At 32.4% G+C, this 26,610-nt stretch overlaps 1 protein-coding gene across 44 annotated transcripts in view; it reads right to left on the bottom strand.

Moving 5' to 3' along the window:
• The window catches only part of mtd (TLD domain-containing protein mustard), a 450,874-nt gene that overhangs the window by 107,343 nt on the left and 316,921 nt on the right, over window positions 1–26,610 (bottom strand). For 33 of the 44 annotated variants that reach the window (XM_073990750.1, XM_073990642.1, XM_073990855.1 and 30 more), the window contains one exon: window positions 8,102–8,205. In XM_073990750.1, the coding sequence (XP_073846851.1) occupies window positions 8,102–8,205 (104 nt within the window). Of the gene's footprint in view, window positions 1–8,101; window positions 8,206–15,994; window positions 16,067–21,631; window positions 21,932–26,610 lie in introns of all 44 variants that reach the window. The other 11 variants (XM_073990580.1, XM_073990556.1, XM_073990541.1 and 8 more) reach the window with 2 other exon arrangements.

Raw genomic sequence — 26,610 nt, forward strand, 5'->3', positions numbered from 1 at the left:
TGCCGCGAGAAATTGGAATCAAAAACGATTGACATTGCTGTTATCAGTTCCAGTGAGTTTTGTAGCCATCTGTAACCAAAATGTGGAACAATTAGCATATGTTTTTGGAAAATGCAATTGTTCGGGTCTTTATTGCTATACGTCTTTGTAGAAAAAAAGTACAAATTAGTAGATTCTTGCAGTACTGGAACAGATCATTTGTTTTTTAGTTTTTGCTTTGAAATAAACACATTTTTACCATCTATCTTCTTAATGTTCTTTGAAGGATTGGTTTTCTTAGTTCGATTTTTTCATTCACGAGCAAATTCTCGATCGAATCGAATGTCGTAATTAGCCCCAGATTTTATTCGTATACAACTTTATTATCAGATGCGAACTTATAGCCTGATTATATTATAGCTTTTTGCCGGGTTAACCTTTATTTGATTTATTTAACGTATACGCAATAGAATTTACATTTGAAACACGGTTATATGTATACAAACGCACTACGCATAATTTCAGTTGTCGATTCAATAGCATATCTGCCAAATAAATGACGTGAATTCCTAAAACATCTGTTTAAAATGCAAGTGTAAATGTAAATTGCAAGCAAAATTTTCCTTGTAAGAATTTACAAGTTTGATTTAAATTCGAATGTTTTGTGGCGGACTTTGCATTTTTGGCAAAAACATAAACAAATATTTGGTTATTAAAATAATTACAAGATAAAAAGGGAAGAAATAACTAAATAAATTATGGAAAACGAGATGGTAAGTAAAATAATATATTTTGTAGTTTGTGTAGACTATTTTTTTATTTTAAAGGTAACAAATCCCAGCAAAAAGCGGTGCATCCATGGAGTAGGAGGAACACCATGTAGACGTCCCTGGAGAACACAAATAAAATAATTTTCGTTAATCACCTTCAAATGTTAAATTAAATCTTTTCCGCCAAACTTCTTATGTGTTTTTTACATTAGCACGAAAAACAGGTTTTAGGACTGTTTCGTCGTATATTTGCTAAAACAGGCAACATTTTGCGTCATTTACCATACAAAAATAAATGACGATAGCTGCGTTATTTATTCTAAACAACGCACGAAAACACCATACTGTTATACGCAACCCTGCTTTTTCGTCATAAACTACCAAAAAATGCAACACTGTCTTTGTGTGTGTTGTAGAAAAACAAAAATACTCGAACGATGACAAAAGTGTAAATAAATGGTTAAAAACTTGCAACAGTTATATTTTTATACCCTACACCACTATGTGGGGAGGGTATTATATGTTGGTTTTGGCCAAAAAGTTTTTAACGCATCGAAATAATGGTCGTAGACCCATACTTATATATACCGAAATGATTGTCTCGACGAGCTGAGTCGATCTGGCTATGTGTGTCCGTCCGTCAGTCCGTCCGTCTGTCCATCTAAACCTTGTAATCACGCTACAGGTCGAATTTTGATCGGATCGTCACGAAATTTTGGATGTTGATGAGGGTCCCGGAGGGGAAGAAGCCTATTGATTTTGGTGATGGTCGGATAATATTTAGGGGTCGGAATAGGCAAAAAAACTTATGTGAATAAAAAGACAACGTTTTTTTCCAAAGCGAATATCTCAGCTTCTATACGGGGTATACCAAAAGCAAAACCTGACAATAAAAGTAGACTCAGATCGACTCAGACATTCATTTTGGTATATATAAGTATGGGTCTACGACCATTATTTCGATGCGTTACAAACTTTTTGGCCAAAACCAACTTATAATACCCTCCCCACATAGTGGTGTAGGGTATAATGACGAATATCACAGCTTTGGTTGGGGACTTTCCAAAAGCAAAGTAGAAAGTAGAAGATCCCATCTTTACAATGATGTAAACTAGGTGGGCGTAGGTGACCAAATAACGGAGATATCGCAATAGTCGGTAATACATCCCATTTTTCCTCTTTTTTGGAAATCACGCTACAGGTCTCAATTTTGATCGGATCGTCAAGAAATTTTGAGGGTTAATGGGAGTCACACAGATGAAGAACCCCATTGATTTTGGTGATGGTCGGATAATATTTAGGGGTCGTAATGGGCAAAAAACTTATTTGAAGAAAAAAAAACCGTCTTTTTCCTAAGCGAATATCTCAGCTTCAATATGAAGTATACCAAAAGCAGAACCTGGCCATGAAAGTAGAAAATGCGCCTTTCTAATGATGTAAAGTAGGTTCTCGTAGGTGATCAAACAACGAATATATCGCAATAGCCGCTAATAGAACCCAACTTTTTATTTTTGCGATTTTAATAATAATTACGAATATAACAGCTTCGGTTGTGGATCTTCCAAAAACAAAGTCTGAGTATGAAAGTAGAAAATCCCATCATTACAGTGATGCAAAGTAGGTTGGCGTAGGTGGCCACATAACGGAGATATCACAATAGTCGGCAATACATCCCATTTTTTCATTTTTTTGTAATCACGCTACAGGTCGCAATTTTGATCGGATCGTCACGAAATTATGGGGGCTAATGGGGATCCTACAGAGAAAAAAGCCTATTGATTTTGGTGATGGTCGGATAATATTCAGGGGTCGGAATGGGCAAAAAACTTATTTGGAGAAAAAGTCAACGTTTTATTTCAAAGCGAATATCTCCGCTTCTAAAAGGGGTATATCAAAAGCAAAACCTGCTAATGGAAGTAGATAATATCACCTTTGCAACGATGTTACGTAGGTTGTCGTAGGTGGTCAAACAACGAAGATATCGCAAAAGCCGCTAATAGAACACAACTTTTCATTTTTGCGATTTTAATAATAATGACGAATATCACAGCTTTGGTTCGGGACTTTCCAAAAGCAAAGTCTTGCAATGAAAGTAAACAATCCCATCATTACAATGATGTAAAGGTATCCAAATAACGGAGATATCGCAATAGTCGGTAATACATCCCATTTTTCCACTTTTTTGGAAATCACGCTACAGGTCGCAATTTTAATTGGATCGTCACGAAATTTTTAGTGTTATTGGGGGTCCCACAGAGGAAAAAACATTTTGATTTTTGATAATCGTCGGATATTATTCAGGGGTCGGAATGTGAGAAAAAAAATATTTGGAAAAAAGACCAACGTTTTATTTCAAAGTTAATATCTCCCTTTTGTAGGAGGTATATCGAAAGCAAAACCTGGCAAGGAAAGTAGAAAATATAACCTTTACAATGATGTGAAGTAGGTTGTCATAGGTCGTCAAACAACAGAGATATCGCAATAGTAGGTAATGCATCCCTTTTTCTTTTTTGATCGGATCCTCACGAAATTTTGGGGGTTGATGGGGGTCTAACATAGATAGAAGCCTATTGATGGTTGGCATACATCCCACTTTTCCATTTTTTATTTGGGTTGTACTGTCGATGCACTTAAATGCGTTTCAAAAAAATTGACATGTGTTAATGAAGACATTCAGAGCAAAGGCGCTAAGCTATCCCAATTTTAATATTTTGAATTTTATTAGTCAAAAGCTTATGAACAGGGGTAGTGGTGTGGGGTATCACATAGTCGGCCCCGACCCGACTATAGCCTTGGTTCACTTGTTTAATTTTGAATTAAGTCAAGTTATTTGGTAAACATTAGTGTTGTGAAATTCTTATTTTTCGGAATTAAAATTATTGTGTGCGTGTGTATGTGTTATTGTATGCGTGTGTATGTGCGATTGTGTGCGTAAGCAAATGACGCAAAAAACAGATGTAAATACACTTCATTTGTTTCTAGGATTTCGTAAAACGAAATCATATAATGTGCATATATAAATTGGACTTTAGTCAATTCAGCTGACTTCTAGGAAGTGATGGCAAATTGTTGTTTGATACATTATGCAAATTTTTCGCTTCGAGAGAGTAAAATTCATTGAGAGAAGTTACTGAAAACTTCCTGAGTACTTGCAAGTACTTTTTACTTGCGAAGTTATCGAACAGACCCGAACTGACCTTATATTTTTTAATAGAAACAGTGCATCTAACATTTTTATTTAAAATATTCGTTTATTTTTTTACCGATGATGGTTAACTTGAACACCGAATGTTTTTCCGTAGAGATAAAAATATTTTTCATATTTATTATGATTAGTAGTCGCAAAAATAAGTCCTCAGCAAAAAAAAAATCTTATAAATTATTCGAGGTTAGCGAGTTGCCAAATGTTGCCTGTGGGCAACATTGGGCCATTGTGGTTAAAAAAAATTAACAAAGTAGGTTTCTTAAGTCTTTGTATTATCGTTATATTTTTATTATTCATGATGTGGAAAAGCATAATGTCGCATAATGTGTGAAATGCCCAAAGACGTAACCCTCAAAGGGTTATGTTTGGTTTACATTCGGCGTCTTTTCGCGATTTCGAAGGCGTTTCGTGATTTCGCGCGGAATCAAGCAAAAATTATCATGATTTCGCATACAAAAATTAAATCATCTCATTTCGTGATTTCAGCGAAATCAACATCGAAATCACAGTACACATGATATACAACCCTGTTTTTGTCTGAAAAAGTACCAAAAGTTGCAACACTTTTCACGTATCACAATAAACAAGGTAAATGGTCAATTGCTGCAACAAAAAATTTTAGTATCAAAATTTGTAAACAATGTGAAAAAATATTAGATTACTTTGTTACAATGCTATTTTTCATTGCGTTCTCATACCTTTTTAATGGTAATGTTAGAAAAACGAGCGAAATGTCTAAAATTGCTTCCCCATACAAATTTCTTAAAAAATACGGGATAGAAAAAATGACGGAAATTGCAAAAACTGCAGCAAATCAACGTATCAGCTATCTTATTTAGATGATAATGAACATGTTGCTAGTTTCTACAATGCCAAAATTGTATGGCAGAAAACAGGAGAATAGGGTGTTATTCGGCGCTATTTTTGTTTAAAGAGAAGTGTAAGTCTTGCTAGACTTCGGAGTACGGGAACGGGTTCTATACACAATTAATACGATATATAGATAATTTGACGATAATTTTCGAAATAAAGTTGTAAAGTTCTATATTGTCGTATATTTTTTATGACTAATTCAATTTGCAACAAATTGTTTTGAAAATTCATGTTCGATCAGCTGCGCATATGCATCTACCTTGATCATTGTGATATGTTTGAAATCAACAAAAAATAAGTGTAAACACCGGGATGTATTTCAGGATTTCGTGAAATCCAGTGGATTTTAGAGCGCAAGTGTAAACTTGGCATTACGTTGAGGGTTACGTCTTTTGGCATTTCATGTGACGATAAACTGATGAGTTTGTTTAATTCTAGAGGAAGATTCATGGAAATGGAATGGAAAATTGTTCTACATTTATCATTTATAGTTCATAAAAATATTTTCTATTTTGTATGCAGTCTCTAAACCTGATAATATTGCCCTTCATCCAATACATAAAATTATCATCAACGATATTCCTTACAAATCCCCATGGTATAAGTAAAGAGGTAGATTTAAATGAAAAAAATCTATAGAACCCTTGTTTTTCCTGAATTCCTAAAACTTCAAAATAAAAGCAACAAGTGGGTTTGTTTACAATCCATTTTTGAGCATTTTATAAAAAACGCGGAAAATGAATGAAGAGTTAAGTTTTCTCCACATAATCGAATTTTCAATATGATAAACTGTTTGTTTCAATGCAAATCTCACCAATTTCTTCCATACAAATGGTTTAAAAACAATTTTAAAAATCATTGAATTCGATTGTTTTTAAAATTGTTTGGCATATTATTCAAACACCACACACACATACACAGTTTGTTTATATTGTTTTGAAGTTTTAGGCATACTCGAATGAAAAAAATTAAATTGACATAAAGCTTTGGCTAACCTTTCTTATATGCCAAAGATGTCAATATTATAAGATAGGAAAAGTCAATTGTGAAAAATTAACTATAGAGGGAGTTAACCTCTGTTGCTATGATATCATAGCAACATTCTGTTAAACGAAAACTGTTACTCATTGGAATATTGACAAGAAAAACATTAAAACTCAAATTTTACGGCGTTGACTTTTGTTTTTTTATTAAATAAAAAATAAGAAATAGTGAAGAAATAAATTTCAGCCACAAAACACGACGTTAATGTTTTCTGCAGCGAGAAATGGGAATCAAAAACGATTGGCATTGCTGTTATCAATTCCAGTGAGTTGTGTAGCCATCTGTAACCAAAATGTGGAACTATTAGCATATGTTTTTGGAAAATGCATTTGTTCGGGTCTTTATTGCTATACGTCTTTTAATATGTATATTCCCAAAAAATGTGTCTTAACTCAAGTCCAATCTACTAATAGTAATAAAAATACAACATTTTTCACAAGCCCGAATGTCACAACGACCATTTGTACTTCATTGAATACCACTAACCAGCATTTTCATCTTCCAGTAATGTAACCACTTTATTACCACAATGGCCCAATGGTGACCACAGGCGACTTTCAAATTTCAAAAAATTATAACTACTCATTGGAACTGTAAATTGTATGTTTGTTTTTTTATTATTTTATTAGTTCAACAGCTCAGTACGATTTTTCAAAAAATGTTGGCTGCAATTATTCAATTCATTTGACATTTAACGACATTTTATTAAATCACTAAAATATTTCATGTCCAAATTTTTAATCGACTTCTTATACTTAGACAAACCTTCTCCAAACTAGCTACATACTTATTTATAACTTCTTTCAATTTTTTTTTTATTCTTCTGTAATAAACCTACCGACACCCACATAGTACATATAAATATCTTTAACGGTATTGGAAATACGCATACACAAACATGCAAAATTACCCACAGGCAACAACGGGCCCCAAAGGGTTAACGCCAGAATTTTTTTTATTTATTTGGCATATGTTTTCACATATTTATTCTCACTTAAATCGACATCGAGCAGTAACCCATTACATACACTTTATTTAATATAGGGAGATCTAATGAAGACTTCCATACGAAGATATAATAGTGTAATATTATTTTAGTAAATTTAATCAAAAAAGTGAGCAATAATATTACATCTACCAAGTTTCTGTTAGTGTGTACGACATTGTAAAGAAATCATTCTACTCAAACCCAAGGTATAATATAGTATATAAGTCCATATTTACATTAGGCAATTTTCCTTGGGGCAATTTTCAATTTGTAGGTGAGGGAGGATGTTGATAGGCCAAGGGTTACCATATGCCTCACCTCTCACTCCATCATACTAACAATTGCCGCAAGGAAAATTGCCTAATATAAATATGGACTAACCGGGATCTAATAGGCACATTTGGTTTCAAATGTCAATCGTCAAAATAAAAAAGGTTCAACATTTTGCGTTCCTTTATACACAATTTATATGAAAGTCGTTCACCACTTTTACAACATTTATAACATGAGGGTCCACTCATGAAATTCAAAAAATTGAAATATGCTATCATAAAATACTTCGTTTCGTCCTAAACGTGTAATAAAAAGGGCTTCGACAGTTTTGAATGCTTTATTCTTACATTTTGAATCAAATCTTTTATATTTTAGAGGATTTTCAAAATGCATTTATTTATATTATTCCTATGAAAATTTTAAGAACGACCCTATTATTGAATATTTTATTTGACAATAACAATAAAGCCTAAACACATCCAAAGTTTGAGTGAAGTTTTGTGTCATTCTGGTAGAAGAATAAAGAAAAATTGAATCTTGGCAGCACTTTGCCTTTTATTCATCTACCAGAAATTACACAAAACTTTTCTTAAACGTTGGATTTGTTTTCAGCTTACGTTGTTATTGTTGCAACTACCTTCTACAAATATGCCTGTTTTATAAAACATGCGTCACTTATGTTGTCAATTCCATAGAATATCTGTCAAATAATTGACGTAAATTCCCAAAACACCTGTTTTAAACGCAAGTGTAAAATGCGGTTAAGAAAAATGCATTTATCTCACAAAAAAACGGGTATATAAAGTGTGGACACAAACTATTGCTTTTTCCTGGCGTGGTCAATATGTGTGATTATCTTCCCTGTCCCCAAATGACTTTAAACCAATATTTATTAACAACTGAAGCTTAGAACTAGAAAAATGGTGACAATCGTCATTTTCCATACACAGATTGTTTAATCATACTCACTTGATAATCTGTCAACACTTTCGAAGCGCCCTTCCACTTTTGAACGCAACGAATCTAAATCGAATGGCGCCGCAAGGCCGTGATCAACACTGCGTGATTTACTCCTGAAAAATAGAAAAAATGTAATTTTAAAGATTATTGTACAAGTATTATATAAGGCAAAAATATCATAATAACAAATAAATTCGAACAACATTTGATAACATCTTTTTACAAGTTTCCAGATACACAATTGAACATACTTTTTTCTCAAAATAAGTGGAAATAACAAAATATGGAACGCGATACTACATAAATAACGCGGCCAATGTTTTCATTGACACATTTATGTAGATTATTTCGGATGTTTTGCAACATGTTATTGCACTATAATTGTTTTTCTAAAAAAAACTCGATACATACATATGTATATCAAAAAAGACGCACATTTTTACACATGTCAGATTGACATAGTTGTAGGTTATGTACAATGTTTACTTTTGCCAAAAATTTCAATGTAAACCACCTTTAATCAGCGGATATCCCCCAGACAATCACAAAACTATCTTAAATAATGTTTTCAAATGGTTTCGCAGTTCAATGTTTAAACAAGTTTTCTCTGCGAATGGAATATTCTACAGAAACCTATTGAAATAAGAACAACATGTCTGCCATCTCATCCTATAGATATTTCTGTGTACCTACGAATAATATACTGTAGTGGTACTTCCGATCAAGTATTGTTCTCTTTTCATTTGATTCATTGTCCTTTTATGTTTTCTTATCTCACCGCATCTTTAGATAATGTCTAATATCGATAAGAGCTGAATACCGTTTTTTATGTGGTGAACTTGATGGCCACTTTTATTTTCAATGTGGCTACATTGTTCAATTATTTGAGCAGATGATTAACAGAAAATAAGTAAAGTGGAACACTACAGAAAGTTATTTATAGTGTCTGAATAACGGTTATATATAAATATTTGATTTGACTTTAACCTAATTTACACTGACGGCGCCTAAAACGATTTTTTTGGGGCAAATATGTCTTTTATTTGGCATTTATTGAATTTTATTAAAATCTTTTAGATGTATGTTCAACTTTATATTACGTATAGATTTACCAAATCTACTATATTTCAAATGTCAATTCCATAGTCAAGTAAAATCCAGTGGATTTATAACTAGGATGTATACCGACATTTATACTAGAGTCCATCATCAGATTAAAAATCTCGATCTTGATTTATTTGATGTAAAATGTGTGAAAACATGTGACAAATATATCAATATCAAAATCATAAACAATACAAACGCTCAAGGCGATTATTCTACTAAATTCTTTAGAAGTATGATATTATACATACAAACATTCTTAAATATTTTTGTGAGAAATGTAGTTTCAAGGAAATTCTATTCTGCTTTTGAACTTAGCCGGATATTTTAATTAACAGTATATTAGGAATAGTTCCACTTTTATAAAATATGTAAAATATGGCGTATCAATCAACTTTAATTCTCACTTTATAAGTTAACAATAAAGAATGCAAATAGAATTACGACGCAGCCAGAAAACAGATATCCAATGACTACTCGAGTTGTCAATCACATGTTTGACATGTTCATTTTCTTGATGTTCTATGTTATCGGAAATTAAACCCAAAGTTATCAACTGTACTTTAGAGATATCCCCATCAGAGGTCCGCAAAATGCCACTCGCTTTTTATGCATATTCGCGTTTTCGTCCCTTTTTTATTGCTTGCTATTGACATCACACTTTATTGCTATTGCTTGTTGTGTCTTTTCTTTCGTGAGAGTGTGCAATTGGCACATTCACTCGAAATGATAGCAGTGACAGTCACCACACAAAAAGAGCTCATTGCCTTTTCTGTTTTGATAATGCATTCGTAGAAGCACGCTGCAGTAAAATAAGCAGTAATTATTTCTAGTAGAATTTAGATGTTAATATACAAATAGCAACTAATATTGAGACAATAAAAACAAATGTTAACGATGGTGTTTATCGTATTGTTAAACAAACTAAAAAAAAAACTAAATTTCGAAAATATACACGGTGCGCCTTAACTAATTTAAGTTTTTGCAGATTTTGTAACTACAATGCTCATTGATGAGAAATATCAAGAAACAAAAAAATCGCCGGACGGATTTTCAAATAAATCGCGATTTAAGTTCACATTTTTATGGGTTCTTTAGGTTTTCACGATTTTGCTTGGAAACCGCTAGTCCTATGTAAATGAGCCCAATGAAAGTGTTGTAGCTGTGAAAATTCTACACAAGATTGGTCTTTATGATACTTTCGTAGAATTTTCACAGCTTCAACATTTTCTTTAATTCGATTTTGATATGACTTGCTGTTTCCAAGCAAAATCTTGAAGACTTAAGATAAAAACCTAAAAATTTGAACTGAACCTTTATCTTTAGACTCATTTTGATACGACTTGCGGTTTCCAAGTAAAATCGTGAAACCCTAAAAAAACCCTAAAATTGTGAATTTTGATCGCGATTTACTTAAAAATCCCTCCGGTGATTTTTTCTGTTTTCTTTATTTTTATTATCTATGAACATTGCTGTTTCAGAACCCGCGAAATCTTCCCATGTGTAAGCGGTTTTCATCTAAAGTTAGTTGAGGCGCACTGAGTCAGTGCATTGTCTCAATTTGAATTTCTATATCTTAAAAACTGTTAAACCTACGAAAATGTCATAAAGGCAAATCTTGTGGCGAAATTTCACAGCTACAATATTTTCTTTAGGCCCATTGAAAACCTAAAGAACTCCTAAAAATGTGAACTTAAATCGCGATTTATTTGATTTTTTTTGTTTCTTGATATTTCTCATCTATCAACATTGTAGTTTCAGAATCTGCAAAAACTTCCCAGGTGTAAGCACCTTCCATTTAAATTTGGTTAAGGTGCACCGTGTATATTCATTTATTCAAACAGAAAATGATAAAGTAATTGAAAATGTTGTTATTTGTGTACAATGTAAACGTATTTTAAAATATAATGGCAGGCAGACATCAAACCTAATTCGCCACAAATGCTACGTTCGAACAACGAAAATACTCCTTTAAATGTCGGTAGCAACGAAGATAAAGAAAAATTCTTCGTGGCATGTTCGCAATGGGTTATTGAGGATTGTCGTCCGTTTTCAGTTGTTGACTTATAAAATGTTTATATTTAAAGTATTCAGTTTTCAATAATTTTGAATAAAATTGTTTTCCTTGGTACAATTTATTTGATTTGATGTATTAACTAATTAAAAAAATGAAACAAAAACATGTGTCAACGCATTTAATTTGTTTAATTTATCATTTTATGATGGCCAGCAGAGCGGCCAGTCATCTGAGCTGCTCGCGCGTATGTGGTGGTGGTTTTGGTTTTTTTGGGTGACGATAATTTGGAAAGCAGTACTGTGCATACTGCATTTGCGAATCATGCGAATACAAATGTAAAAGCAAGCACTGCACACAGTAAAGCAGTGAATCTTTTTTAGGGGTGAATCTGCTTTTTGGCACAATCATATTTTTATAGGCAAGGCACTGCACTATTCGCTATTTGGAAAAAGCATGAGAGTGTGCCTTTTATATGCATTTTGCAGATCTCTGATCCCCATGACATTTTTGTAGGTTTCGGCTGCATTTTTATACGTTTAAGGCATAATAAGTAGTAGTAACAATATCAAATGCCATTTTAAAGTGGATTAACCTACTTAAAGCCACTGGTCGTTTAAACGCCACAAAAAATGTTTGCAAAAATTGACGCAAAACTCGGGTATTTTCACATATTTTTGTGTGGTTTTTTGCATTTTGTTATAGTATTGTCTGTTATATATCATTATACGCTTATAAAGCCTCATTTGGTCCATGCATTTTCACGCAAACGGCCTAAAACGCAAGCAATTCAGAAAAATCGACTTTTTTTGTAATTTTTGACTTTTTATGAAAAATTTAAATATGCGTTAAAAATTTAATCATAAATGTTACATTCATATTAAGTCAGGGATTTGTTAGGAATACAGTACGAATACACAGATTGGAAGGGTAATCCAAGATTTCGACATTTTTAAAAGAATGTCCGATTACAGGAAAAGTATACGTTTAAGAGAAAAAATTTATTTATTAAAAATGCTTATAAAGCCTCAAGAATATCATTTTCATAAAAAATTTTAAGTTTTCACGCAAAAAAATCTTGGAGCTAAGTGGGTTAATTACGCTGTTTACTTCATTTATATATACATATGTACATCAGTTAGCTATTTATATATGTAATATTTGCAGAAAAGAGTATTTGCATGTTTACATTAGAGCTTTACATCAGATTCCCCGCACAAAATTAAATCCACCCACTACTATATATACAATTAGGCACAAAATACCTAATGCAACTCTGTTTTGTAGCAGAACATGTGAAGCAGCTGTTCGAATATGAAGTGCCAAATCCCAGATCAATTTACTAGGTCACGTAAGTAGCACAACAGCTATATTTTGGCCGAAAATTCTTTAAGCTGTCAAAATGTTTGTTTACATTTTCCTACAATTTACAATTACAATTACAAAAAATTTACAGATTGAAACCCACGACGTTGGCATTTTACGCCACCTTATAATTTCATCATGACACACCACACATTTCCAAAATGTTTTTATAAAATAAAAAAAAATACAAAATAAAAATGTCAAAAAATTGCGTTAACTCGTGACACAAAAATTATTGATTGAGTGGAGTCCATGTCGAATTCTGAACTGGTGATAGGAAAACAATATAAAAAATCTTTTGGATGATGAAGCAAAGCCATTTGCGCTTGTGTAAGTAAAATCGAGAGCGGAGAAAGTAAATTCAGTTGTGATTGAATTTATATATAATTGTTCCACAAACATCCCTGAAGGAACGACAGAGACTTCTCTCATATCAATGAGTGCACCCCGAGAGGTATTTTGCCACCGTTGAAAATTTGATGTTGTCTGGCCTGGGAATCGAACCGCAGACCGTTAGCGTGCAAGGAGGGTATGCATACCATTGCACCACGGTAGCACCCAGTGATTGAATTTAATGGAGCCTTTTAATAAATTGTGTTATGTAATCAAGTTTTTAATATTCATGTTTTACACAAATAATAAATGGATTTTATTTCGTCGGGGATATTTGCAATGGCTTGCATTTTTATTGCATATTTTGACTAATTAAACCCAAATTCCGAAGAATGCTGCATCTTAGTCGCGAGCTGTGGAAGCAAAGTGAAATGCTTCCTAGCCGCACGCTCTCTTATGAAATTCATTAGTGGATTCATAGAAAAGATGTAGTGCAGCGGCACTTACAGTAACCAACTGCATCCACGAATGCGATATTTTTTCTGGGTATATTATTGGTCTGTTACTTTACTTCTGAAAATGGTAAAACCGGCAAAAGTAGTAAAAGTTGTAAAATGCTCCCATATGAATTGTATTGTGTCTGAAGTAAAGGAACGTTTTTCGAATAAAAAGTGGTAAAACTTGAAGATTCTTGAACGTAAAGGAACAGAGCTTATGTAAGATACCTATCTTTATTGCATACCGTTCTCCGTTTTTCAGTTTCTCTAAAAGTGTTGTGTTGTGGGCTTAGGAAATCAGGAATTAAGGCCGGAAATCAATCAGCTCGTTGCTTGCTTATCAAATGTCAAAATGTCACGACGCCGCTTTTTTTTTTTTGGTGACATTTTTAGCGCCGGTGATCATATGTTTTGGGTAAACAAAAAAGTATTTTGCACTTTATTAATGTAATTTAAAATGAAAACAAGCTAGTCGTCGCCAATTGTTGTTGCTAAAATTAATGGTTTTGTGTCCAATGAAATGTCAAAACCGAATAAGAATTCCAAAGTTAAAAAATTATAACTTCGGCGCCTGAAATCTTGCTTCGTTGAGGGCTGTTCTATTAATAACAGTACAATTTAATTTCTCGCTTTCACGCCAAGAAGCGGAGCAAGCAAAAAAATCCATTGAGTTTCTACCTTTAGAAGAAAATTCCATGCATTGAGCTTAATATAGAACATGTTTGCACTATTTAATATGAAAGATGTTTCTCATTGTTCCTTCTAAGATGTTCCTGGAAAATTCCTTTATTGAATATCTCCTCTCCTTATAGAACTTTTACATATAACCGGATTTAATAAATCCACTGAATTTCAAATGTCAAGTTTATTGTGTATACGTCAAATAAGTATTCATAAAAATGGTGAACTCTGCAAAAAGATCTAATGTAAACATGGTGGTTGTCTTCTCTTACTGTAAAATGTAAAATTGTGGTTTTAAAAATCGATGTCGGATTTTTTTTTAATGTTTCCTTAGTAATTTGTATGGGCCAAAGACGAATTTTCACAAATTCGCTCTACAGACCATATTTATTGCCCAATCTATGAGAAAATTTTATAAGTTCATCGCTGTGCTTCAATAGCATATCTGGCCAAATAAAGGTAATTTGGGCTCTATATATAGCCAATATTAAAATCTGAGCCGATTTTCACAATTTTTTGAACGATTAGTTTTTTAGCCACAGCAATGAACTGGTAATTTTTTTCATCGATTAGACAATACATGTGGACTGTAGAGCGATTTCGTGAAAATTCGCCTTTGGTCCCATACATGTTACAATGGAAATAATGATGGGTCTGGGGGCATTGGTTACCGATAACCGATCATCATACAGTTTTGTAGAATTCGGTTTCTAGCCACAGCAATGAATTAGTAAAGTTTTCTCATCGATTGGACAATAATTGCGGCTGTTAGAGCAATTTCGTGAAACTTTGAGGCCCCAGTGGCACGTGTTAACATATCCCGATTGTCCACAAACTTTGGCAGTCTTAAAATCTAACAAAACTGAACACATTAAGGGGTTGCCGCATAAAAAATCCGAAATCGACTTTTTCCCTTTGAGTTAATTAAAATCAGCCTAATGCTGGAGCATACTAAATAAAAATATGTTATTTTTTGTAATAAAAAAAGGTTTTGACATGAAGAGAAGCTATCAGGTGATCTTAATGTATCACCTTGTTTATTTCACCATGGTTTTCCTGTATCTTGGTTTATTTAATTTTTAATTTAATTTAATTTATTTATTATTCTTGCACAACAAGACAAATGTCTTATAAATTATAGTGCAGAATTGTATTAAAAATCACAAGTCCAATACAATTGATAATTATTCATTAAATATACAGTTTAGACAGATAACAATATTTAAATATCCTCTTAAAAACATATGTTTAAATGGGGTTTTCGTACATATATAACAAACAATTTTAAAAATTTTCATAGCCTATAGTAAGTTTAAAAGATACAAAATTAAAACACATTTGTGAAGCAGGATAGGATAGAAAAGTATTTGTGGTATATGAGATGATCGTCTGAGGGGTACAATAATTCTGCCTCTATTAGATCTTGTAAATCGTATCCTGCCAAATAGATACGAAGGCCTTTGTTTTACAATGATTTTGTGTAAGAATTGTAGTGCTTTATAATTTATCAATGAATTAAGACGATATAATTCACTCGTATTTCATTGGTTATTTCCACTTTGAAAAAAATATTTAAATTGTTCTTAATTGAGATCATACATCTAGGTACATATGAATCAAAACATTTTGTGCCTTTTAAACACATGCAAACGCTCATGCATACATACAACATGTGTGTACAAACAAATTTAGAAACATTTACACATGCAAGTTATAAGATTAATATTAACATTAATAAAATTATATTTCAAGCCTATTTTAGCATTATAGCACATAGCAAATAAGATATACATACATATATAAAACATACATACATATGTAGGTATATACAATTTCAGATTTATTTCAATAGATTTTAGGTGTTTTTTGTGTAAAGTGTTTAAATATGTGTTGCTGTGTTGTACTTACCGGCGTACTGGAATTGATAAATTGTCAAAACTGCGTGACATAAGCGAAACATCTTGACTAGCCCTACGTGACCTGTGTAATTGTTAATAAAGAACAAAAAAATGAAAATAAAAAGCGTACAAAATAAAAACTAAAAAAATAAAATAAATAATAACAAGCTAAGTTATAAATAAGAATTTTTACTAATAATATTTTTCCAATTTTTTAAATACTTCTTATGTTTCAAGGTCCACAAAATTGACAATGGTGGCAATAATTCAGTCATTTTAGTTATGTGAATGATGCTACAACGGCTAATGGGCCAAATACATACGCTCCGTTGTGTCACGCGTTGATAACAACAACCACATGAAAAATGTGTAAGTGATGCCAAGATTTTTCTTGAAGTTTACATGCTTTTGTTGTAACGCGACACTCAACGGACAGTATGTATTTGACCCCTAAAGGCCTCGGTACATACGGTTCGTTGAGTTTCGCGTTACAACAACCACATGAAAAAAGTATAAGTGTTGCCAAGTTTTTGATAAACAATAATATGGCTGTCGCATTAAGCTGAAAACACATCAAATGTTTGAGTAAAGTTTTGTATCATTTTAGTAGAAAAATAAAGAAAAATTGAAACTTGGCATCACTTTTTCTTTTATTCATCTACCAGAAATGACACAACACTTTACTCAAACGTTGGATGTTTTTTTCAGTTTTAAAGTTAAGCATAGTTTAACTTTTTTGGGCAACGCGTGTCACAAACTGTCACTCAACGGATCGTATGTGCTGAGGCCTTAAAGGTCGCACCGTATGTGCCGAGCCCCTAATGGTCCTTGTCGTTCGTTGGTATGCACCATAACAATTGGATGTTTTTTTTTGAAATTTTGTGTAAACAATGCCTTTAAACTTTGTACATGAATGAATTCAGTGTATTATACATAATTAAATAATTTCATACAAATTAATCAGAATATCCTGGTTTATTTTGTTGTCGAAAATTAAACCTGAGTAAAAATGGACATGAAATTTAAATAGATGTCAAAGAAGATACAATACGTATAATTGGAATCAACGATTTAAATGCTAGCACTATTCCATTTTGAGAATTGTTTATAATATAATAGCACAAAGAAATTTTAATATTGCCTTCTAAACGACATACATATGTACATATGTATGTAATTAGGTAACAAAGAACCTCCACATTCCGCTTGTACTTTTTCTTCAATGTGATATATCAAAGGAAGGATGGACTGGTGTACGTGACGAACGTCCATTGACAGTTTCATTTATTAACAATTACGAAAAAAATTATTCTTTCATGACCACGAGTTGATCACAAAAACGAGAGAGCATGGCGGAATAAGAAGGTGTTACATAACAATAATTGTGCCATGAACCATTCTAAACGTCAAAATTTATTCACAGTAAAACATTACATAAAAATAATAATACCAGCTCAAAAAGGTCACACAGGGACAGTTCAAGTCCAACTCCAACTAAAGGCCTCGACACATACGGTGCATTAGTGTCGCGTTATAACAACCACATGAAAAAAGTGTAAGTGATGCCTTGACTTTAAAGACCTCGGCACATAGGGCCGCGGCAATACACACATACGCAATACATAAGGTGGAACAGTAAAGGCACCGGCACATACGGTCCCTTGAGTGTCGCATTACAACAACCACATGAAAACTTCAAGAACAAACTTGGCATCACTTACATTTTTTGCATGTGGTTGTTGTTATTAAGGCGTGACGCGACGCACAGCGGACCGTATGTGCCCGGGCCAAAGTTCAAGAGCAAACTTGGCATCACTTACACATATTTCATGTGGTTGTTGTTTTCAACGCGCAACGCGTCACACAACGGGCCGTATGTATTTGGCCCAAAAGGACCGTATGTGTCGCGGCCTTTAACTCTTCATCGGGTACATGATGAAATAATTAAGCGGCGTAAAACGGAAAGCTGATAGAATCAAATCTGTTAAATTCTCAGGCTCGAAAATGTAAATAACAGCTTCAAAATATCTGAAATCGGGTGGTATCATTATATGGCAGCTACACAAAACAGTGGACCAATATCCACAATTTTTAGTTTAGAATCCTAAATACCAAATTGATGCCCAATTACATGCCAAAATGTCGATAGAAACTTAAAAATCCCTGAAATCGAGCGGTACCGTTATAAGGGGCCTATTCCGAAAACTGGACCTAAGTCCACAATTTTTGTTGGTGCAGAATTGTTGCCATAGGAAACCCTAAATGCCTACAATTCGGTCTTGACCTGTTTGAAAAAAAGACGTATGCGTGCTAAAATTGTTTGGACGCTAGAGTGAATACCACTGACGGACACGCAAATATCGACTCAGAATTTTACCCTGATCAAATATATGTATATAGGGTCGCATTTGATTATTTCAATGCGTTACAAATGGAGAAAAAATTATGATCTGTTCCCGTACTTTAAAACCTGGCAAAAGTTTTAAAAGTGGTAAAGGACTTTCATATACATACATGTTGTTGGAACGTAAAAAGGGTAAAAATGTTAAAAACTTTTTAATTCTAGAACAGATCTTTACTTAATATACCGTATAATCTTTACTTAATATACCGTACATACTATGGTGGAGGGTATAAAAACGCGAAGAAGATGTACAGACCAAAAGGTCTACCAAAAGATCGAAACACCGAAATTATGTTTTTGTGTAGGGACACATCAAGGCAATACAGTCACATCAAACTGTTGGTATACGAAGTAGCGATGACCAAAATGGCTCAGAAACAATCCCAAAAGAAGGGTTTGAATATATTCCGTGCAGTGAGAAATAGGTTAGGACTACAGAATGCGGTTGAAGAATACAAAGCAACAGGAGCAATTAGGCTACCAGCCGAACTGGTAAGACCGGTGTATATACGCAGTTAGTTAGCTCAATCTAGTAAAAAAATATGACAGATAATCGGAACCTTAGTATTCTATCCTGCGTTCTGTATAAACGAATAAATTATATGATCAAAGAAATAATTGCATCTTCTCAATGCGGCTTTACACCAGGAAGTCCACCTTCCCGTCACGTCAAATACAAAGAGAAGCAGCAAATCGATAACTTTCATATTTTTATTGACTACTTATAGTCGACAGGTCCTATACGTTTGAAGGTGTTTTAAGCAATGTCAACATTTGACACATGGTGTAATGGTGTAATATAACCATAAGGAAAGAACCTCTCCCACAATAGGAGGTTACAGACAATGAGTCACGCTATTGTGCATTATGAACTTACATGCATAGTGGATTTCTGTTACCCATTTTTTTAAGTTACCGATAACAAATGGTAACATTAAAACGCAAAATTATAAATAAAAAGTATAATTAGAAGTTGACAACTCTGTTGCTATCGGTAGGAATTAGCGACAACTTTATTTTGGTTGTCAACTCACAGAAAATTTTCGTTAATTACCGAAATTATAAGCATTTTATTTTTACCGACTTTTGTCGATAACTCGAAAAAATGAGTTGCAGAATTCCACTACTGATGGCACAATAATACAAAGGTAAACAAGCAATTCACAGTAATGCCTTATTGTCATGGCACAATAATACACATGATGCAATTAATAATGTGAACCAGAAACTACAAAAGAAGACAATTTTTATTGAAAGTATTACAAAATGTCAAAACTTTTGTTTACGTTTTTATACAATTAATTCACAATAACAATGAATATGACAGATTGTGTGAAATCGCTTCACCTTATGTATTGCACCATGATAATACAGGTACCAGGTACAATAAAACAGCTGATTATCACACTAGTTGCCAAAGTGTATTATTGTGAATAAAATTTCATACAAAAGGTAAACAGGCAATTAGCAGTAATGCGTTATTGTAAAAAAATATTGACGTTTGGTGTGGTAAATGACCCGATTATTGTTATCAATTTAACACCTTCCTATTCCGCTATGATAGGTAATATTCCAAAACAGCTGATTATCGTTCTTGTTGTCAAAATGCATTATTGTGAATAAATTCACTTACAAAACGTAAACAAGCAGTTCACAATAAAACGCTATTGTGAACCAATTTTGACGTTTAGACTGATTTTCGACAACTGATGTAAGACCTCCATATTCGGCCATGGTTATTATGATGGTTTTTGATATAGCACCTTCTTATTCCGCCATGAGAAAGGCATACTCATGGCGCTGGAAGGCGTTATATCAAAAACGTCTTGATCAACCAAACTAGCTGTAAAAAGGCATTATTGTGAATGAAATCGCATACAAAAGGTAAACAATCCCAGCAAAAAATTTTGGAAGTTGTGCAATTGGAGTTATGATTTCACAACATCTTTCGATGTAGTCCAACAGAGTTATGAAAAATGCACTTCGTTCGATACATTTTATAAGCAGTTGCTGTAGAGATCCCTTCACATTTCTTCAAAAGACAAACAACATTTCGGAGAGTTTGTTATAAAATAAAGAAATAAAAACTGAAGTTGCAAACATTTTTGCTGTAATTCAAGAGACGGAGTAATGGAGTAAAGTGCAGTTGGAGTCCATGTCGAAAGCTGAACTAGTGATGGGAAGCCAACATAAAAAACCTTTAAGTGTATTCCACACGGTATGTTTTTTACATATTTGTGCATACCAACTGTCACTTTTTACAAATCTGAATTTTGTACACATGGTGTGAACCATACAGAAATTTCAATGCATCAAAGTGTTATGTGCATACATATGTATATTTTTCGAATAGAACGCGCTCTATTCTCGTCTGTACAAACAAAGGTAAACAGCTGTTTTGTTTGTACGCGATATAAATAAAGAAAACAACAGAAAACGAATGAAAAATGAAATTTTGCCGTGCAGAAGGAATTACATATGGGCAAAAAAAGTGACAGTTGATATGCATGAATATGTAAAAAACATACCGTGTAGAAACCCCATTAGTATGATGAAGCAAAATCAGATGCGCTTGGATTAATTGGAGAACGGAGAAAATAAACTCAAATGTGATTGAATTTAATGGAAACTTTTTTAATTTGTGTTTAATAAAGTTCTTTGTATTCTTGTTTTACACAAATAATAAATGCATTTTATTTATTCAGGGATATTTCGCAATAGCTTGCATTTTTACTGCATCTTTGGATTGATTAAAAACACAATCCGAAGAGAGCCTTTAAATTCAATCCAAAATACTACATAAAAAGTTGTGATTTGGATGGAAAACGGAGTGCATCCTAGCTGTGTGCTGTGGAAGCAAAATGGAGTGCGCGCTCTCTTGTAAAAGTCATAAGTGAATTCATAGGAAAAGATGTACTCCAACGGCAAATGTACTGTACACTTGTAGTGATTCAACTGCATCCGCGGTTGCAAACTTTTTGCTGGGATAGTAAACGAAAAGTAAACAAATTTTGATGTTTGAATTTGACCAATTGATTAAACGCCTTATTATTGCGATTTGCGCATAATTAATGCCACAATTATAAGGTGGCGTAATAAGACCAGTTGATTCACCAATATCAAACTCATTGTTATTGTAAATTATTCGTAAAACAATTTTTGGCAGCTTTAAGGAATTTCAATCAAAATAGTCTTGTTGTTTAATAAAAATAAAAATATATTCCTTATTTTTTAATTTCTTACCAAAATTGTTGAGTTGTTGTAACAAAATTATTCATTTTTGTTGTTGACAACAATGTATGTTTATTTTTGCCAAGTCAAATAATTCAATTAACCTTAATCATACACAAAAATGTTCTGCAGTTAGTTGATGTTAAGTATCGTAGTTTGAGATATGCACATTTATTTCAATTTAAAATATAATTCAATTTGATTTACAAGCACTTTGTTCATAAGTATCACTTGAAGAAGCTCTTAATAGTGATGTTTAATAATTCTCTTTTCTGACATTCTAATGACAAGCATTTATTTGTTATTTATTACCTATAAATGTAATAAATTATTAAATATAGTAAAAGCAAAATATATATTTTTTTTGTATTTCAGTAACATAATTATATTTAATGCACATAGTGTGGGTGTTGACTGTAATGTTCTCAAATATTATTAAAATTGATCCAATATCACCTTGCATCTTTTTACTATTTTTTTATAAAAATACATATCCACAGACCATAAAATACTAAACGAACGAATTTAAGTCTGTTGTTGTCATGGGGTTTTGTAGTAGTTGTTGTCTGTACACTATTGTCCGTGTGGTCTGTGTCTATTCAATGAATGTTTTTTTATTAATTATCATTTCGATCACGTGAATTGCAAACAGAACTTATGAAACCCGTAGCCATTCTTCTCTTCGTATAGAACAAAAGAATAATACCAAGTCAACAAGAATAAGACAGAGTCAAGTTTGTTTACAGATAAATATTTATGTATGGACTCGCTCGTACGTAGATAGATAAAATATCATATCATCCAGACAGGCATTGTGTTTATGTTGCTGGAAGTTTCTATTTATAATTTAAAATAGCATTCAAGAATATTAACAATGTGGTACGTGATTTAAATTTTAATTTGTTTAACTTCTCACCTAGTAAGATATATTAATATATTGTATATACAGATATATATTTTTTCATTTAATAAATAAATGTTTTTTTTTTTTTTTCTTAAAAAAAATTAGTGGTAATAACTTTAAAATAGCATTTATGCAATCGTTAATTTTTGACAAATGACTAAATTTTGGAGGCTCAGATTAATGATTAATGACAGTCAAATATAAACACTAAAATACCTGTAGATTGCTAGGTGTTAATTGAAGTTAATTAAATAGCAAATTTTAAAAAGTAATAATTAAATTTTTTTCACATCTTGTTTTTGAAGAAGTCCGAAAGTGATATTATAGGGTAAGTGCACCAGTAGTCGGCACTTTAAGGATTCTCGTCTCTTCAGCCGTATGTCATTCCGAGTCTAAATATCCAATCAAATTAAATTTAAGTTGTTATGATTCGTTATTTTGTGTAGTTTTAGATTATATAAACAATTTTTTTGATTATTTCTGTTCAACATGCAAAAAATAAAATTTTAGTGAAATACTGCTTTTTCACCAGTAGTCGGCACCATTCCCCAATAGTCGGCATGATATGATCCAGTAGTCGGCATGTTATATTTAAATAAAGAAAAAATGCATACTTTACATTTTTTCTTAAATATTTGAAAGAACTATAGCTTAAGCATTAGTTATTTATATATTCCTAGATTATTACATACGTTTCTATTGGTTTTACTTCAAAAAATAAGGAAATTTAAACATATTGTTTAAATAAATTAGTTCGTACCAGTAGTCGGCATCTATTACCCAGTTGTCGGCACCCCACAACGTACGTACTTCAAATCATGGCTAATATTGCTTAAAATCGCTAAAGTTCCTTTCAAATTGAAACTATTTTTTATTAATTAGCCTTTAAAGTATATCTTTAGTATTTTTTATAATTTTTAGCTAAAAGTAATCCATAAAAATCAATGTTTATAACCCCATGCCGACTTCAGGCAAATTTTATATTTTTTTGTCCCTAAAGTCGGCATCAGCAAAAATTGCACAATTATAAATATTTTTTAAAAATTTATTTTTCTGAAGTGTTCTTTTAACTGTTCTCTACCTATATAACAAAAATGTTGTGGAAAATTTCTTCATTTTATAATAATTACAGAGCTTATAAGGTTAACATCTCCACAATTTTTTTCTTAAGAAACATGCATTTTCGGTTGTGGTGAAAAACCCACACTGACAAAAACTTAAATTTCGATATAATAATTGGTCCTAGCTCAATGAAATTTTATATAAAGTTAGCTGACAATATTGTTGAAGAATTTTTAAGATTATTTTCCTATTTTGTTTTCTTAATTTTTAGTTATTTGAGTTCATATTCAAAAGGTGCCGACTACTGGTACATGCCGACATTAGGTGCACTTACCCTAGTACGTTTACATGTAAGTGGATTTTATATATCCATTGGATTTCAAATGTCAATTCCAGTACGTACATATATGTCAAATAAATCCTCATAAAGAAGGTTAACCAAGCAAAAAGCTTTAATGTAAACACAGTGTCATATTTTAGGGGCATGCCTAAATACGTCCGTATTCCCAAAGCGTTTGTGGCGAAAAAAGTGGAACACATGTATTCTAATGAATACTACCGAAATACGTCGAGGGAATTTTGTTTAAAGTTTCAGCTTTGACAGAACGTTTTTCAAATGTTTTGTATATGTATGTGTGTGTTTTGTATTTTGAAAACAAAAGCCAAACAAATCATCAAAACCAATTTATTGTAAAGGAAAATTATTTGGGTCTACGAATGAAAAAAAGGTTTAATATGTTTTGATCGCGGTTTTAAATCCGATAATAAGTTGGTTTGGCTAAAAAGTTTGTAACGCATCGAAATAATGGTCGTAGATCCATACTTATATACATCAAAATGAATGTCTCGACGAGCTGAGTCGATCTGGCTATGTTTGTTCGTCCGTGTCCATCTAAACTTTTTAATCCAATAGAAGCCTATTGATTTTGGTGATTTTCGGATAATATTTATGGGTCGGAATGGGCAAAAAACATATTTGGAGAAAAAGTCAACGTTTTTTTCCAACGCGAATATATAAGCTTCTATAAGGGGTATACCAAAAGCAATACCTGACAATGAAAGTAGAAAATATCACCTTTCTAACGATGTAAAGGAGGTTGTCGTAGGTGATCAAACAACGAAGATGTCATAATAGTCGCAAATAAAACCCAACTTTTCATTTTTGGGATTTTAGTTATAATGCCGAATATCACAGCTTTGGTTAGGGACTTTCCAAAAGCCAAGCCTGACTATGAAAGTAGAAAATCTCATCATTACAATGATGCAAACTAGGTTGGCGTAAGTGGCCTAAAACGCAGATGACGCAATAGTCGGATCGTTACGAAATTTTGAGGGTTAATGGGGGTGCCATAGTGGAGCATAGTGAAGCATATTGCTTCAATCAGTACCAAGTAGATGTCGACAGTAGTTAAATATAAAACTAAATATTATTTTGGTTCAGTTCGCCTTAAGTCATTTGGTATAAAAGCCAGATAGTATCTCCCTAAAAGAAATGTTTAAGAGTGAAAAGCTTATGCATAGGGGTAGTGGTGTAGGGTATCACATAGTCGGCCCGTTCCGACTATAGCCTTTACTCACTTGTTTTTTTTTTTAATTCGTAGTGTATTGTTAGGGCTAACCCATATCCTTCTTCATATTTTGAAAACTGAATTTGTTTTATTCCATAATGAAATATTATGCACTAAATAAAACCATGTCTTATTCTTATCATGGACAATTTGTTTGCTTATGGAACGGATGCGACTATGTATATGTCTTCTTTTTTCCGTTCTCTTTTGTTTGCAGTTTTTCTCTTCTTCAACAATAATAATAAGGATGATGACTATGATAATAACCCCAAAACGATAAAAACAATAACAATAATAACAACAACCATAATCATCATTCAGAGCGATAAAATGTTGATTGATGAAATTGGGGAGCAATTGCCAGTTAATGATTTGTCAAAATTAGTTAACATACATATCACATAACGATAATAAATACATACATATGTATGTAATGCCTTATGCATAACCCATATATTCACTCTATGGTTCAACAATTTACGTCAGAATCTCTTCATTGTTTAGTATTATGAAACCATAAAAATGAAATAATAAATCAAAACAAAAGGTTTTATATGCAATTGAAACGTCAGTGAGATGTCTGAAGATTTTTAAAAGGAGATTGTTCTACGTTAATCGGCATGATAAAATTTACAGTTTTTATTATAATCGGATAATATTGTGTTAGAAAAGATGTATTATGTTCAAATTTAGATAACAATACTTTTCGATAATATTTCCAGTACATGTTATACGGCGTTTAGATTATAGTTTTTTGCAGGGTTAACCTTCTTTATGAGGATTTATTTGAAGTATACACAATGGAAATGACATTTGAAACCCAGACCCACTGGGTTAACCCGGTTATATGTAAACGGCCTATTACTTATTTTAAAATAATAATATGCTTTTTACATTAGTACAAAAATCAGGTTTTAGGACTGTTTCGTCATTTATTTGCTAAGTCCACACACTAAAGTAATTTCAATGAAATTTTGACATGAAACTTTGCATTTTTTGGGAAAAATTCATAATTTCCAGAAACTAGTGTACACGGTTTCATGTGTTCTGCAATTTTGCTTTGTTGCAATATTCGTATGAAACAAACAGACCGTTTTATTTTACATTTTCTTTTACTTTCCTGTCAAAGTTTCAGTGAAATTACTCTTAGTGTGGCCCGGGACTAAAACAAGCAACAGTTTTCGGCATTTACCATACACAAATAAATGACAATAGCTGCGTCATTTATTTTAAACAACGCACGAAAACACCATACTATTATAAACAACACTGTTTTTTAATAAAGAACCGAAAAATGCAACTGTTTTATGTTGTTGTATGATGGAGAAAAACAATAACACAAGTGAAAATAAATGGTTAAAAAACTTGCAAAAAAAACTTGTTTTTCAATAAACTTCATTTATTTCTAGGATTTTGTAAAAAAATATAATGTGCTAATCCAAAAAGGCTTTAAAAGG

The sequence above is a fragment of the Musca autumnalis genome, unplaced genomic scaffold (assembly GCF_047663935.1).
Source record: "Musca autumnalis isolate F117 unplaced genomic scaffold, ASM4766393v1 scaffold_1, whole genome shotgun sequence".
In the NCBI taxonomy this organism is placed as follows: domain Eukaryota; kingdom Metazoa; phylum Arthropoda; class Insecta; order Diptera; family Muscidae; genus Musca; species Musca autumnalis.